The following is a 13,473-nucleotide window of genomic DNA, read 5'->3' on the forward strand; positions in this document are numbered from 1 at the left end:
AAGATGACTGCTAAAGTCATAAATGCTATAGATGCGTTTATAGATGATAAATGCTAAAGATGATGATGAGTAGGCATGCTTTGATCTGCTGTTAACACTAGAATCCCTGAAGTCTATGAAAAAACTCGTAATCCCGGCCCACCTTAAATTCTTCGCACCTCTCCATCAGAGTCTTTTGTTTTGTAAATGTATTGATCAGCATAAGCAGCTTGCTGTCTCATCCCCACACCCCTTGAAGGAGCTCAATTCGGGCAAGAAGTTCTCCCAGCTCAAGCCAAGGCTCCTTATCTGTTTAAAGGCTGCATGTGAGGTGCCTGGAGTTGTATAGGGTAAATAATGTATCGTTATTTGGAATACATGCATTTCTTGTGTGTTCGGTGTCCACGATCTGTGTAAAGTGTAGGATGAAAGGAAATTCGAGGCAAGAAATGCTGAACACATACCTAAAGCAGAAACTTTTTCCATATTATACTAATAATGGTGTGAAGTGTATAATGTGTGAAGACTTTAGTCCAAATATCAAATAAACACGTGTGCTTTTATTCAAGAATATAACCAAAGTTAAATAATAAAAAAAAAAAAAAAAACACATTCAATTTACATTACAGCATGGTACTTCCAGATCTAAACACTAGCATGGAGAATTGCTCTTGTATTAACTCTTTTAGGGCGGATGTCGACTTTTGTCGACGGGAGGGGTTGAAGGCGAATGTCGACAAAAGTCGACATCCAGGGATAGAGGGCGACAATCAGCTGTTAATGGCGACAAATCTCACTGTCACGTCACAGGAGGAATGCTAGACTCGTTGACTCGGCAACTAAACCTTGCATGTGCGTGAGTTGCGAAATGTAAACAATGGCAAGATGGCATTGACATGTGAAAAGGGAGCAAAGCAAGTGCAGAAAAGAAAACACTTGGCAGACGATGTTTTGCGCATTATCGCGGAGTCGGACTCTTGATTTTTCAGAATCGGATTTTATTGGCAGTGATCGGGAGATCGAGCAAGAGAGTGAGAAGCAGGCATCAGCTGATCAGACACCAGCCGATGCCGCGCCAGTGGATCTGCTGCCAGTTGAGTGCCTTTGCGCAGCCGATGCATCTACGGCAAGGTTCGCATGGGATAAATACACAGACATTGATCCGTTGAGAGCCGATCTGGCTACCGGAGTTTACAAGACGGCATGGCTTGCTGTTGGACACGACAGATCAACAGCTGCTGTACTTCAGGCTGCTCTTTCCTGATGCTGCGTTTCAGCTACTGTCAGACGAGACAAACAGGTAGGCAGAGATTTTTATTGAATCGCGGGCTACGTTTGCATCGCATTCTGGTTTTTCAAAGTGGAAACCCACAACGAAAGACGAGATGAAGCGCGCTGTGGCATTACAAATAGAGATGGGACAGAACTGGTGATATAACTTCAGGGAGCATTGGTCCAAACGTGTTTTGTCCCCTGGTGGCTTAGGTACGTGCTGCTGCAAAGTTTTATTCACTTCTGTAATAAACAGAAGCAAATCCCATAGGGTGAGCCAGGCTATAATGCCATATATAAAGTTCCTAAAGTTTCAGAAGATGAAAATAGGTGACAATACGGTTTTCATGCAGGCAGAAAACTTGGTGGCAGTGGCATGGCACGATGGCAAATGGGTGACTTGTCTCTCTACAGTACACACTAACAATATATATGAGAAAGTGCAGCAACAGACAATTGAAAAGTAGGCACCAAAGCAACACATATTGTAAGGAGTGCAATGTGGCAATGACTGAAATTGGCTGCTTTGAGCGAGATCAGACTTTGCTGTGTAAAATGTATGTGAAATCATAGAGTATGCAGGCTCATACAACATGCAAGACAGTAACATTTGTCAAAAGTAAATATTTTTTGTTGATTTGATATGTTAAACAATTGCTTTGTGTTCTTTTTTAAAAAATGTTAGTTTTTGGAAAAATATTCAGCCCTGGGAGAAAAGAAACAAAAAAAAAATTAGCCCTAAAAGAGTTAAAGTGACTTTAGCTGCAGGGGGAAGTCACATTTTACTTATGGTGCCAAGCAGAGTTCCGTTGCGGTGCAGCTGTTTATTAGCCAGCAAATGTGCTGTGAAGAAGCTGTCTGTTGCTATGGTTCTGCCTTTGTCCAGAAACTGCTCCATAAGCTTTATCACCACAAACTCTGAAAGTCTTTGCCCTTGAGTTGTAACTCAAAATGTAGCTTTCAACAAAATGATACCAGATGTCCAAGATCGCACCAAACCTGTTTTTTCCACACATTCTGCATGGGTGTATTTGTTGTCAAAGCCCAAATACTGCATGATAGTCTGATAGCGGTCATGGGACATCATGTCTTTGATTGCCGGTACTACAAATAGTTCTGAGCAGGCATCAACCACAGCAGCAACTGTGGTCACTGCTGCTCTTAAGAAAAGGATGGAGATAAATGCCATCAACTCAGATAGGGAGAGGCAAGTCCGTTGTACCACTGACTAAATAAACTAAATAATAAAAAAAAGCGCTAACTTTTACAAGTAGCCAAAATTTACACTGGGTGTTACAGACTCGCAACAAATGTGTATTTTTACTATATCATAGTAGTAATAATCACAGCTGACTACTCAAAACATGGAGCGTCCGGTCTCGAACCTGGAAACCTTCTGGCAGCAGTTCTTACCTCTGCATCATCCAAGAATACATATCAACATTCTGTCGATTAACGTTTGAGCTTGGGTTTTTAATGCCTTGACAGCAACATGTAAATTGAATGATTTTGTTTTTCTTTTTTTTACTTTGGTTATATTCTTGAATAAAAGTGCACATGTTTATTTGATAGTTGGACTAAAGTCTTTATTTATACTCTTCACATCATTATTAGTATAACATGGAAAAAGTTTCTGCTTTAGGTATGTGTTCAGCATTTCTTGCCTTGCATTTCCTTTTATTATTATTTACCCTACACAATTCCAGGCACTTCACACGCAGATAAACACACTTGAGCTCTGAGAATTTTACGACTGAATTCAGCTCCTTCTTGTGGGTGTGTTGGGTGGAATAGCAGGCTGTGTGTTTACTGATCGACACATTTGCAAAACAAAAGACGCTGATAAGGAGAGGTGCAAAGGAATTTAAGGTGGCTTGGGATTACAAATTTTTTCATACGCTTCAGGGATTTTAGTATTAAAATTGTCTAAAATATAACCAGGACAGGACCCAATCTCTGAATGCTACCAAGTAGCTCCAGCTTCACTAGGCCTTATGTTCTTGGAATGTACTCAATTAACATAAGTTTGCACAAAAATCTTTACATACCTCTCAGACAGCCTCAGTGTTATAATCACTCCTAACTCATTAATGGCAATAGTTGGTGTACTCCTAGGTGACATTAAAATGCTTAAGGATAAATCCATTGTAATCACCTATAACCACACTACTTGCATGCAGAGTTATCTTGCTTAATTGGAAGCAGCCCAACCATTCTATATTATCTCAAATTAGAAAAATAATAAAACTCTTATTTATAGGACATGTCCAAAGTTTTTTTTAAACATGCAAGAGTTCATTAATATTAGCATAAGCATGCTGACCCTGTTAATAACTGTCATTTTATTAATCATTTTATAATTCAAACAAATTTTGATTCTTGTTTTTCTATTTACTTAGGTGGGGATTGATTTTTTTTTTGTTTTGTTTATCTTTAATTCCTTGTATTACTGGTAAAGTAATGTCTTGAAGTGGATAAAGTAAGGAGTATTATGCACATGGCTTGGTAGGAAAATTTAGAGAGAACTTTGTAAATTTTTATGAACTTCTTATTTACAGGTATATGTGAGAATACTAGGTAGACTAAACCGACTATGCCAGAGCTACACTTGTATTTAAACAGAACTAATGGCAGTGGTTAAAATGAGAGTTTTTGGTGTGCACACTTACTTTATAATACTATTATAAATGCAATACTCTGACCCCCCCCCAATTAATTGAGCAGTTCATTTATTTTTTTTTTATTACTGCTCAGTGCTTTTCACAATTTCTAAAATCATCTCAAAGGTTATATTTGCGATAATTTTGTTGTTTCATTTTTACTTTCCAAGATTTTCTCAGTTGGCTTTAATATCTTCAGAGCAATTCTATTGTTCAAAAGCTTCAGTTTTCAGATTTCTTAATTTTGTGCTTTGATTGAATATAGTATTTTTAGAGTAGGATAACTATTTCCACTGTATATTAGTTATTTATGCATGTTTCCTTTTTTCTCAATGTTTTAGGAATTAAAGACATTGATGTCGCAACAAGGAGGCAGCACTTCCCATTCATCAGGATCTGTTCCTGGCTGTAGCCTCTTGCATAGTTCTAGCCAAGCCCAAGGAAGACGTTATAGCTTTTCTAAAGCTGTGTTAGTGTCTCAGACTGGTAACTGTCGGGTTTTGGCCTACTGTGAACCCTTGAGCTGTCTTTTGGCATCTCAGCCGTCCCCACAAGCAACACTTATACCAGGTGAGAATTCAGTGTGAGAGTTGCAGTGCCTTCACCGAAATTTGTCTTTTAAAGACATATTTCTTGTGATCATGATAGTAGGCTATACTAGTAATCCTGCTTGTATGTGCTTTTATCTTTAGAAGTCTTACTTTGTTTTATTTATTTATTAGCAAAATACCCACGCTTCGCAGCGGAGAAGTAGTGTGTTAAAGAGGTTATGAAAAAGAAAAGGAAACACTTTAAAAATAACGTAACATGATTGTCAATGTAATTGTGTTGTCATTGTTATGAGTGTTGCTGTCATATATATATATATATATATATACACACACACACACACATATAGGGCGGCGCAGTGGGTAGCGCTGCTGCCTCGCAGTTGGGAGATCTGGGGCTCCTCCGGGCGCTCCGGTTTCCTCCCACAGTCCAAAGACATGCAGGTTAGGTGGATTGGCGATTCTAAATTGGCCCTAGTGTGTGCTTGGGGTGTGGGTGTGTTTGTGTGTGTCCTGCGGTGGGTTGGCACCCTGCCGGGATTGGTTCCTGCCTTGTGCCCTGTGTTGGCTGGGATTGGCTCCAGCAGACCCCCGTGACCCTGTGTTCGGATTCAGCGGGTTGGAAAATGTGTGTGTGTGTGTGTATGTGTATATATATATATATATATATATATATATATACACAGTAATCCCTCCTCCATCGCGGGGGTTGCGTTCCAGAGCCACCCGCGAAGTAAGAAAATCTGCAAAGTAGAAACCATATGTTTATATGGTTATTTTTATATGGTCATGCTTGGGTCACAGATTTGCGCAGAAACACAGGAGGTTGTAGAGAGACAGGAACGTTATTCAAACACTGCAAACAAACATTTGTCTCTTTTTCAAAAGTTTAAACTGTGCTCCATGACAAGACAGAGATGACAGTTCTGTCTCACAATTAAAAGAATGCAAACATATCTTCCTCTCAAAGGAAACAGAGAGTAAAGCAAACAAATCAATAGGGCTGTTTGGCTCTTAGGTATGCGAAGCACCGCCGGTACAAAGCTGTTGAAGGCGGCAGCTCACACCCCCTCCGTCAGGAGCAGAGAGAGAGAGAGAGAGAAACAAAGTCAAAAATCAATACGTGCCCTTTGAGCTTTTAAGTATGCGAAGCACCGTGCAGCATACTTAAAAGCTGCACACAGAAGGTAGCAACGTGAAGATAATCTTTCAGCATTTTTAGATGAGCGTCCGTATCGTCTAGGTGTGCGAACAGCCCCCCTGCTCACACCCCCTACGTCAGGATCACAGATAGTCCGCGCAAGAGAGAGAGAAAGAAAAGCGTCCCTTGTATGAAATCAACTGGGTAAACCAACTGAGGAAGCATGTACCAGAAATTAAAAGATCCATTGTCCACAGAAATCCGCGAACCAGCAAAAAATCCGCGATATATATTTAAATATGCTTACATATAAAATCCGCGATAGAGTGAAGCCGCGAAGCGCGATATAGCGAGGGATCACTGTATACATATACATATATATATATATATATATATATATATATATATATATATATATATACACACACATATCTACATAATTAACATCCGGCGCCACCGAGAGTGGCAGCCTTTTCAGCAGCTCCGTGTATGACTGTATGTGTACTTTTCTACTTTTATTTTTGTATTTCTATTTTTATTTATTGATCACTCCTATTACTTTATTACTTTATCGTATTAATTTATTTTATGTGGATTCGTTCCCTGGACACACTTACTTTTACAACGTGGGCATGGAGTTTTACACTCCAGGACTCGCCTTTGTGAATTTCCCATTGGGATTAATAAAGTATATCTATCTATCTATCTATCTATCTATCTATCTATCTATCTATCTATCTATCTATCTACATATATATACACACACACACATATATATATATATATATATATATATATATATATATATATACACATATAGCTGATTACCCAGTGGCTTCGCTCACTGAGTGCAAGAGAAAAAAATAAAATGTATGTATAAAATAAGTTTAATTGCCAAATTTATTTTTCCACAGATAAAGAGCACTTACAATAACAAAGAAATCAATATAAACAACATCAACATCATTATCATATGAGAATATGAAGTAATATATAAGAAGCACATTGCATATAAATATAAATTAAACAGTAAAATTTTCTTCTATAATACGCTACCGTGGCTATTCGTTTGTCTGTCCAGGATTTTAAATCACCTGTAGCTCACAAACCGTTTCATCTATTGATTTGAAATTTGGTACACATATACTACGTCACGTGTACTATTCGCTTTCAGGGTGATGATTTTATTACTCTTTTTATCTTTATTTTATTTTATTGTAGAATCAACTCACAGCTGTGCGCACCATACTAAGTTATTGCAACACAAAAACTAACTTAATCAGTTTTAACGGGAAAAGATGCCGACGAAAGAAGAGAAGCAGCGGGACGCTAGGGTGAAGAGCTGCTCATTAAGCAGCAAGCGCATCAACCTCTGAGCAAACGAATGGTAAACGTACAGAGAAAGAGGATAAATAACATGAATGGTCATGTGAAGTGTATTCACTCCACGTTATCGTGCAGTGCGCTGTTACTGGTATTTTGATAAAAGAATTTGAACAACATATAAGAAGCGTATAAATTATTAAACAGTAAAACATTAACATTTAAGAAGTAAAGATACATTGAGTACTACTGCAGTGCTTTCGGGTATAGTACATTTTTTGTTTGCCCATTACATGCATAAATGTATACATTTTTTGGTGTACCTACCCGAGAACACGCGACATGACCCGGCAGTTAAAAGTTTCTCGCTCCAGCAATTTGAACTCTGTTACAAAGTCTCGTTTATACCTCGTGTCTTCTCATTAAACTTGTATCTCGCGAATATGGTATTGCAAACGGCAGCTGGAGCGTTTCTATAAACTCAATTTAAACTTACGGTTTACACCGTGCTTTGAAGATGCATAGTACGCGACACGTGTTTTGCCGTAATTGTGGGCTCATCAGGCGTACACACTCACTGCACTTCCTTACGGGAATTGAACCTCGGACGTAGAGGCGAAGCCCCTAACGTTGTGCCACGGCGTGTGGTTCGTTCATTTGACAGCATATAGATCGGGGTAATTACATTGCAGGCATTCGTAGTCTGATTCACAATCTGATTGTATGGGTGGTTACCTACCAGGTAACGCTTGTGGTTGGTCAGCAAGCCGGCTAACTTCTGCCACAGTGCCCTCTTTCAGTTGCGAGAAGCAGATCATAGAATGGTTGAAATAGTTTAATATATATAGCAAAATCCCCGCGCTTCGCAGGTGCTAATATGGTATTGCAAACGGTAGCGGGAGCGTTTCTATAAACTTAATTTAAAGTTACGGTTTATACCATGCTTTTTTTCATTATGTTTTCGTACCTTATCAATTGTGTAATGTGTTTTTTGAACAGGTTTGATTCATGGAAGTGATCACTCCTGCTGCGTTCAGTCACTTCACGTGAGCCGGTCTCTTGTGTGATGTTGCGATGTCCACGGGTTTATTTAATGTTAGCTAAGACCCGGCAGTTAAAAGTTTCTCGCTACAGCAATATTAACTCTGTTACAATGTGATCCAAACTGTTGTTTATACCTCGTGTCTTCTCATTAAACTTGTATCTCGCGAATATGGCATTGCAAACGGCAGCGGGTCAGTTCACGTGCTTACGTGGGAGGCGTGATGACGCGATATATTTTGATATATATCAAAATACCCGCGCTTCGCAGTGGCGAAGTACTGCTTTAAAATTTTTATTAAGAAGAAAAGTAAACCTTTTTAAATGGTGGCTTCGCCTCTTGCGCTGACGTCGCCTGTCCGCTGTTTTATAAACGAACACCATATAAGGCCGTCCTTTCTCCTTCACAGTCAGTTCACGTGATTACGTGGGAGGCGTGATGACGCGATACGCAACCCCCACAACCCCGCCTCCCACGGCCAGTGAGTTGCAGTCCATTACTGTATATGGCCAAAAAAGAGGTTCCAGTTATGACAGTTACGCTTTGGATTTCGAAATGAAACCTGCCTAACTTTTGTAAGTAAGCTGTAAGGAATGAGCCTGCCAAATTTCAGCCTTCCACCTACACGGGAAGTTGGACAATTAGTGATGAGTGAGTCAGTCAGTCAGTGAGTGAGTGAATCAGTCAGTGAGGGCTTTGCCTTTTATTATTATAGATTTATTTATTTTTGCTCTCCCTACATGAATCATCCCACTAGAATGCTTTTTTATATATCTGCATAGCTTGGGTTTGTTATAAAATAGCTTTTCTAGATTCATGTTTTCTTTGGTTAAGACATACTACAGTTGAATCACATTCTTTCTTTCTTTACCGAAAATATACATCTTAGAATGCTATTTTGCTGTCAGTCAAAAATGATGGCAGTTTTTTCTTGAAGCAAATTGCAAAAAATGCACCTTGCGTATGCTGATTATAGCTAGAACTATTTTGGGTTATTGTTTGCTGTGAAACTTATTTAAGAACAACTTTTGTGTACTTCACTTTAATGGATGTTTAGACTTTCACCAAGTTTTGTAATAGTACTCTGGAATTTATTGTGTTCTACCATATTTAGAGCCTGGCCACTGCCCTCTAAAGATGGGGTCTTCTTTGCCTTACTTAAAAGACCTTAACAGTGGATTTTATTTTATTGATCCCACTTTTGCTGACTTATCTTAAATTGAGTGGTGACAACAGCACTATTGGTTAAGTTTGCAGAATCCCTATTTGAAATGCAATTGTCAGTTTACAAATAATTAAGCAATGATCAGGCACAAGGATGTGACCTACCTGTATATAGGTTGATGGTATAGTGGTGTCATTATTTAGCTACACCATCCAGGTGTTGTACTGCTATTCTCATGTGAAGTAGCCTGCTCCTGTATAATAAGTGGCATCAAGACAGTTTGTCTGGTTGTCTGACGGCATGCTGCTTCATATTGCATTGCGTATTATGATTTCGGTAGAATTTGTTGTGATTGTGTGGAAACGGGGAGTCATTTTTTGGAACAGTACGTTTAATTTTGTAGTTCCAAATAACTGAATGCCTTGTTGGACACCGCAGGTGTAACTAGTGCTTATTTTATTGTCTGCATTATTTACCTCTAACCATCTTTACTGCTTCATGAAATTAATTTTTTGCTGGCTTTAAATTTTGCCGCACCTATTTTTTTTATAAACTTTGTTTTTCTTTTCTTACAGTTTAATTTATTGGTAGGTCTTAGATTTATTGTTATGCACAGGACCACATTTGTGACAAACTAATGCAAATGTTAATTTACTCATTCATTTGTTTATTTATTCATACATTCGTAGTTTTTGATCCAATTTTAGAGACCCGGATTGCTCTAGACTATTCCAGGTGCCAAGGTTATTATAGTTTTGCCTTTTTATATTAGTTTTTATTTCTATATTTTTTCTGACCTTACTTGTAGTGAAAAGTCAAGCAAAATTACACCTTTTATTAGCTAACTAAAAAAATTACAATATGCAAGCTTTCGAGGAAACTCAGGCCCCTTCTTCGGGCAAGATGTGATTACTTGGAAATTCAGTTTAGTTTTAGTTTTCCTTCATTGTGTATTTTTAGTTTAGTTTTTATTTTACAAAGACAGTTCTATTTTACTTTTTATATATATATATATATATATATATATATATATATATATATATATAGTAAGCTGGAGCGCTGATCGCACCCTCAGAGAACACAGACGCCCCTGGGAAAACAGCTGACAGTCTACCTTCACATTGCTCCTTACCCTTCTTACTTGCGCTATAACGTGCGATAAACCTCTTGCGGGGTACTCTGCTTACGTAAAAGCTTTGTACAGCACCTGTCAGTTTTGGAATTGATTGTTTTGTCTCTCTCTCTCTCAGACATTCTCTGCTCCTAGCGGAACTGTCATCTCTGACTTGTCATGGAGCACGTTTAAACTTTTGAAAAGAGACAAATGTTTGTTTACAGTGCTTTGAATGAAGTTCCTTTTTTTCTACAACCTCCTGTGTCTCTGTGCAAATCTGTGTTCCAAGCGTGACAATATATTAGTTTGTAATACAGTAATGTTAGTGGAAGTAATGTGTTTTCAGCAGTGTTTTAAAGTGCTCCACTGCATTAGCCTGGCAAATTCCTAATGGCAAACTGTTCCACATTTTAGGTGCATAACAGAGCAGAAGGCCGCCTCACCACTTCTTTTAAGTTTAGCTCTTCGAATTCTAAGTAAACACTAATTTGAAGATCTAAGGTTATGATTTGGAGTGTAAGATGTAACACATTCTGAAATATAAGATGGAGTGAGATTATTTAAGGCTTTGTAAACCATAAGCAGTATTTTAAAGTCAATTTTGAATGACACAGGTAACTAATGTAGTGACATCAAAACTGGAGAAATGTGCTTGGATTTTCTTTTCCTAGGTAAAATTCTTGCAGCTGCATTCTGCACTAGCAATCGATTTTATGTCTTTTTTTGGTAGTCCTGAGAGGAGTGCGTTCTAGTAATCTAGTCAACTGAAACAAAAGTGTAAACTAATTTCTCAGCATCTTTCAATAATATGAGGTCTAACTTTTGCTATATTTCTTAAGTGAAAAAATGCTGTCCTAGTGATCTGATTAATATGTGATTTAAAATTCAGGTCAGAGTCAACAGTTATCCCTAAATTCCTTACCTCCATCTTGACTTTTAATCCTAATACATCAAGTTTATTTCTAATACCCTCATTATATCCGTTTTTGCCAATCACTAAAATTTCAGTTTTCTCTTTATTTAGTTTGAGAAAATTACTACTCATCCATTCAGGAACACAAGTAAGACATTGTGTCAGTGAATCAATAGAGTCGGGGGTCATCAGATGCTATTGATAAGTACAGTTGCATGTCATCAGCATAGCTGTGGTAGCTCACGTTATGCCCCGAGATAGTCTGACCTAATGGAAGCATGTAAATCGAAAAGAGCAGCGGACCCAGAATAGAGCCTTGTGGAACACCATATAGAAATCATGTGTCATTGAAGTATAATTACCACAACTAACAAAGAATTTTCTATCTGTTAGGTAGGATTCAAACCAATTTAAGACACTGCCAGAGAGGCCCACCCACTGACTAAGGCGATTTCTAAGAATAATGTGATCAATGGTATCAAATGCGACACTCAGATCTAAGAGGATGAGAACAAATAAACAGCCTCTGTCTGCATTTACCTGCAAGTCATTTACTACTTTAACGAGTGCAGTTTCTGTACTGTGATTTGTTCTGAAACCCGACTGAAACTTATCAAGAATGGCATGTTTATTGAGGTGGTCATTTAGCTGTATAATGATTGCCTTCTCTAGAATTTTACTTAAGAAAGGGAAGTTAGAGAGAGGTCTAAAATTTTCAAAAGCTTAGGAGTCAAGATTATTTTTCTTGAGTAGGGGTTTAACTACAGCAGTCTTAAGACAGTCTGGGAAGACCTCCGTATCTAATGACGAGTTTACTATGTCAAGAATACTGTCAATTAGCATGCCGGATACTTCTTTGAAAAATCTTGTTGGTATTGGGTCAAGGGCGCAGGTGGAGGGTCTCAGTTGAGAAATTATTTTATATAAATCAGGTATATCTATCCTGGTGAAAGAATTAAATTTGTTTATAATGGAGTACTGGGGCTTAAGAGGATCAGTGTTGGGGAGATGTACTATATTATTTCTAATCTCATTAATTTTTTGATTAAAAAATACAGCAGTAGCCTCAAGTTTCAATGGAAGTATTTTGGAGGCATTCCATAGAGTGACCTGGGTTTGGCAGACGATCAATCGTAGAGAATAAGACTCTGGGATTACTAGCATTGTTATTTATAATTCTAGAGAAATAGCAGCGCCTCTCAAGATGGACTATGTTGTTGTATTCTGTTATGTTAACCTTCAATAGCTCATAGTGGATAGTTTAGTTTTTCTCCATTTACACTCAGCTCTCCGGCATGTTCTCTTTAAATCAGACACACCTTGGGTCTTCCATGGTATAACCATGCTAGAAGATTTAACTGTCTTTTCAGGTGCGACTATGTCAGCAGCAGCTCCTCGCCTTAGTATTAAAATTTTCCACCTTGCTATTTACGTTATCCTCGCTATTGTAGTTAGCACTACAAATGGACTGGTTGCTTAGAATGTTTGTAAATTTTGAGCTGCTGATGAATCAAAGAAGCGTTTTTTAACCATATGCTTCTCGTGAATATTTTCTATCATTATTTCTATATTAAATAGTAAAAGAAAATGGTCTGATAGACCAATATCAATGATCTGTTTCACATCAACTTTTAGTCCTTTAGTAATTACTAAGTCTAACGTATGACCTGCTTTGTGTGTAAGCTGACTAACGTGCTGTCTCAAATCAAGAGTCCAGGAGGTTCATAAATTCTTTTACTTTTGGGTCACACTGATTATCGATATGAAACTTAGTCACCAACTGTAAGGAACATGTCATAGTTAGTAATTATAATTGAGACCAAGTCTGAGAATTCCTCAAAGAAAGACACATTGCATTTAGGAGGTCTATACACAGATAATACTAGAAACTGAGAAACTTCATGAATAACAACAGCAAGATACTTAAAGGACTTGAATTTACCAAAACTGACATCTTTACGCTTTAACCAGCTCCAGTAAATGTTTGCTAAACCACCGCCTTTCTTACCTTGGCGATCCGCATGAGCAAAGCTGTAATTCAGAGGCGCAGTTTCGATTAAAACAGCCGCGCCATCAGAGCTAAGCCATGTTTCACTTAGTGCAATAAAATCAATTTTCCTATCACTAATAAGGTCGTTGATGGAAAATGTCCTGTTGGTTAATGCTCTGACATTTAATAAAGCCATATTTAATGTTTTGGAAGAGCAGAGCTGAATTGTATGTGTGTTATGGGTATTCGAGATAGAAATTAAGTTATTTTTATTAGAGCTGCTCTGTGTGTATTTTTTATTTAATCTGTAATCTGTTTTTATAGTT

The 13,473-nt window shown here is 37.9% G+C and overlaps 1 protein-coding gene across 1 annotated transcript in view; it reads left to right on the forward strand.

Moving 5' to 3' along the window:
• Positions 1–13,473, forward strand: part of rfwd3 (ring finger and WD repeat domain 3) — a 134,600-nt gene that overhangs the window by 76,448 nt on the left and 44,679 nt on the right. Inside the window, exon 8 of the mRNA XM_051931541.1 lies at positions 4,253–4,481. Coding sequence (XP_051787501.1) covers positions 4,253–4,481 — 229 coding nt within the window. The remainder of the gene's footprint in view (positions 1–4,252; positions 4,482–13,473) is intronic.

The sequence above is a fragment of the Erpetoichthys calabaricus genome, chromosome 9, assembly GCF_900747795.2.
Source record: "Erpetoichthys calabaricus chromosome 9, fErpCal1.3, whole genome shotgun sequence".
Lineage (NCBI taxonomy): Eukaryota > Metazoa > Chordata > Cladistia > Polypteriformes > Polypteridae > Erpetoichthys > Erpetoichthys calabaricus.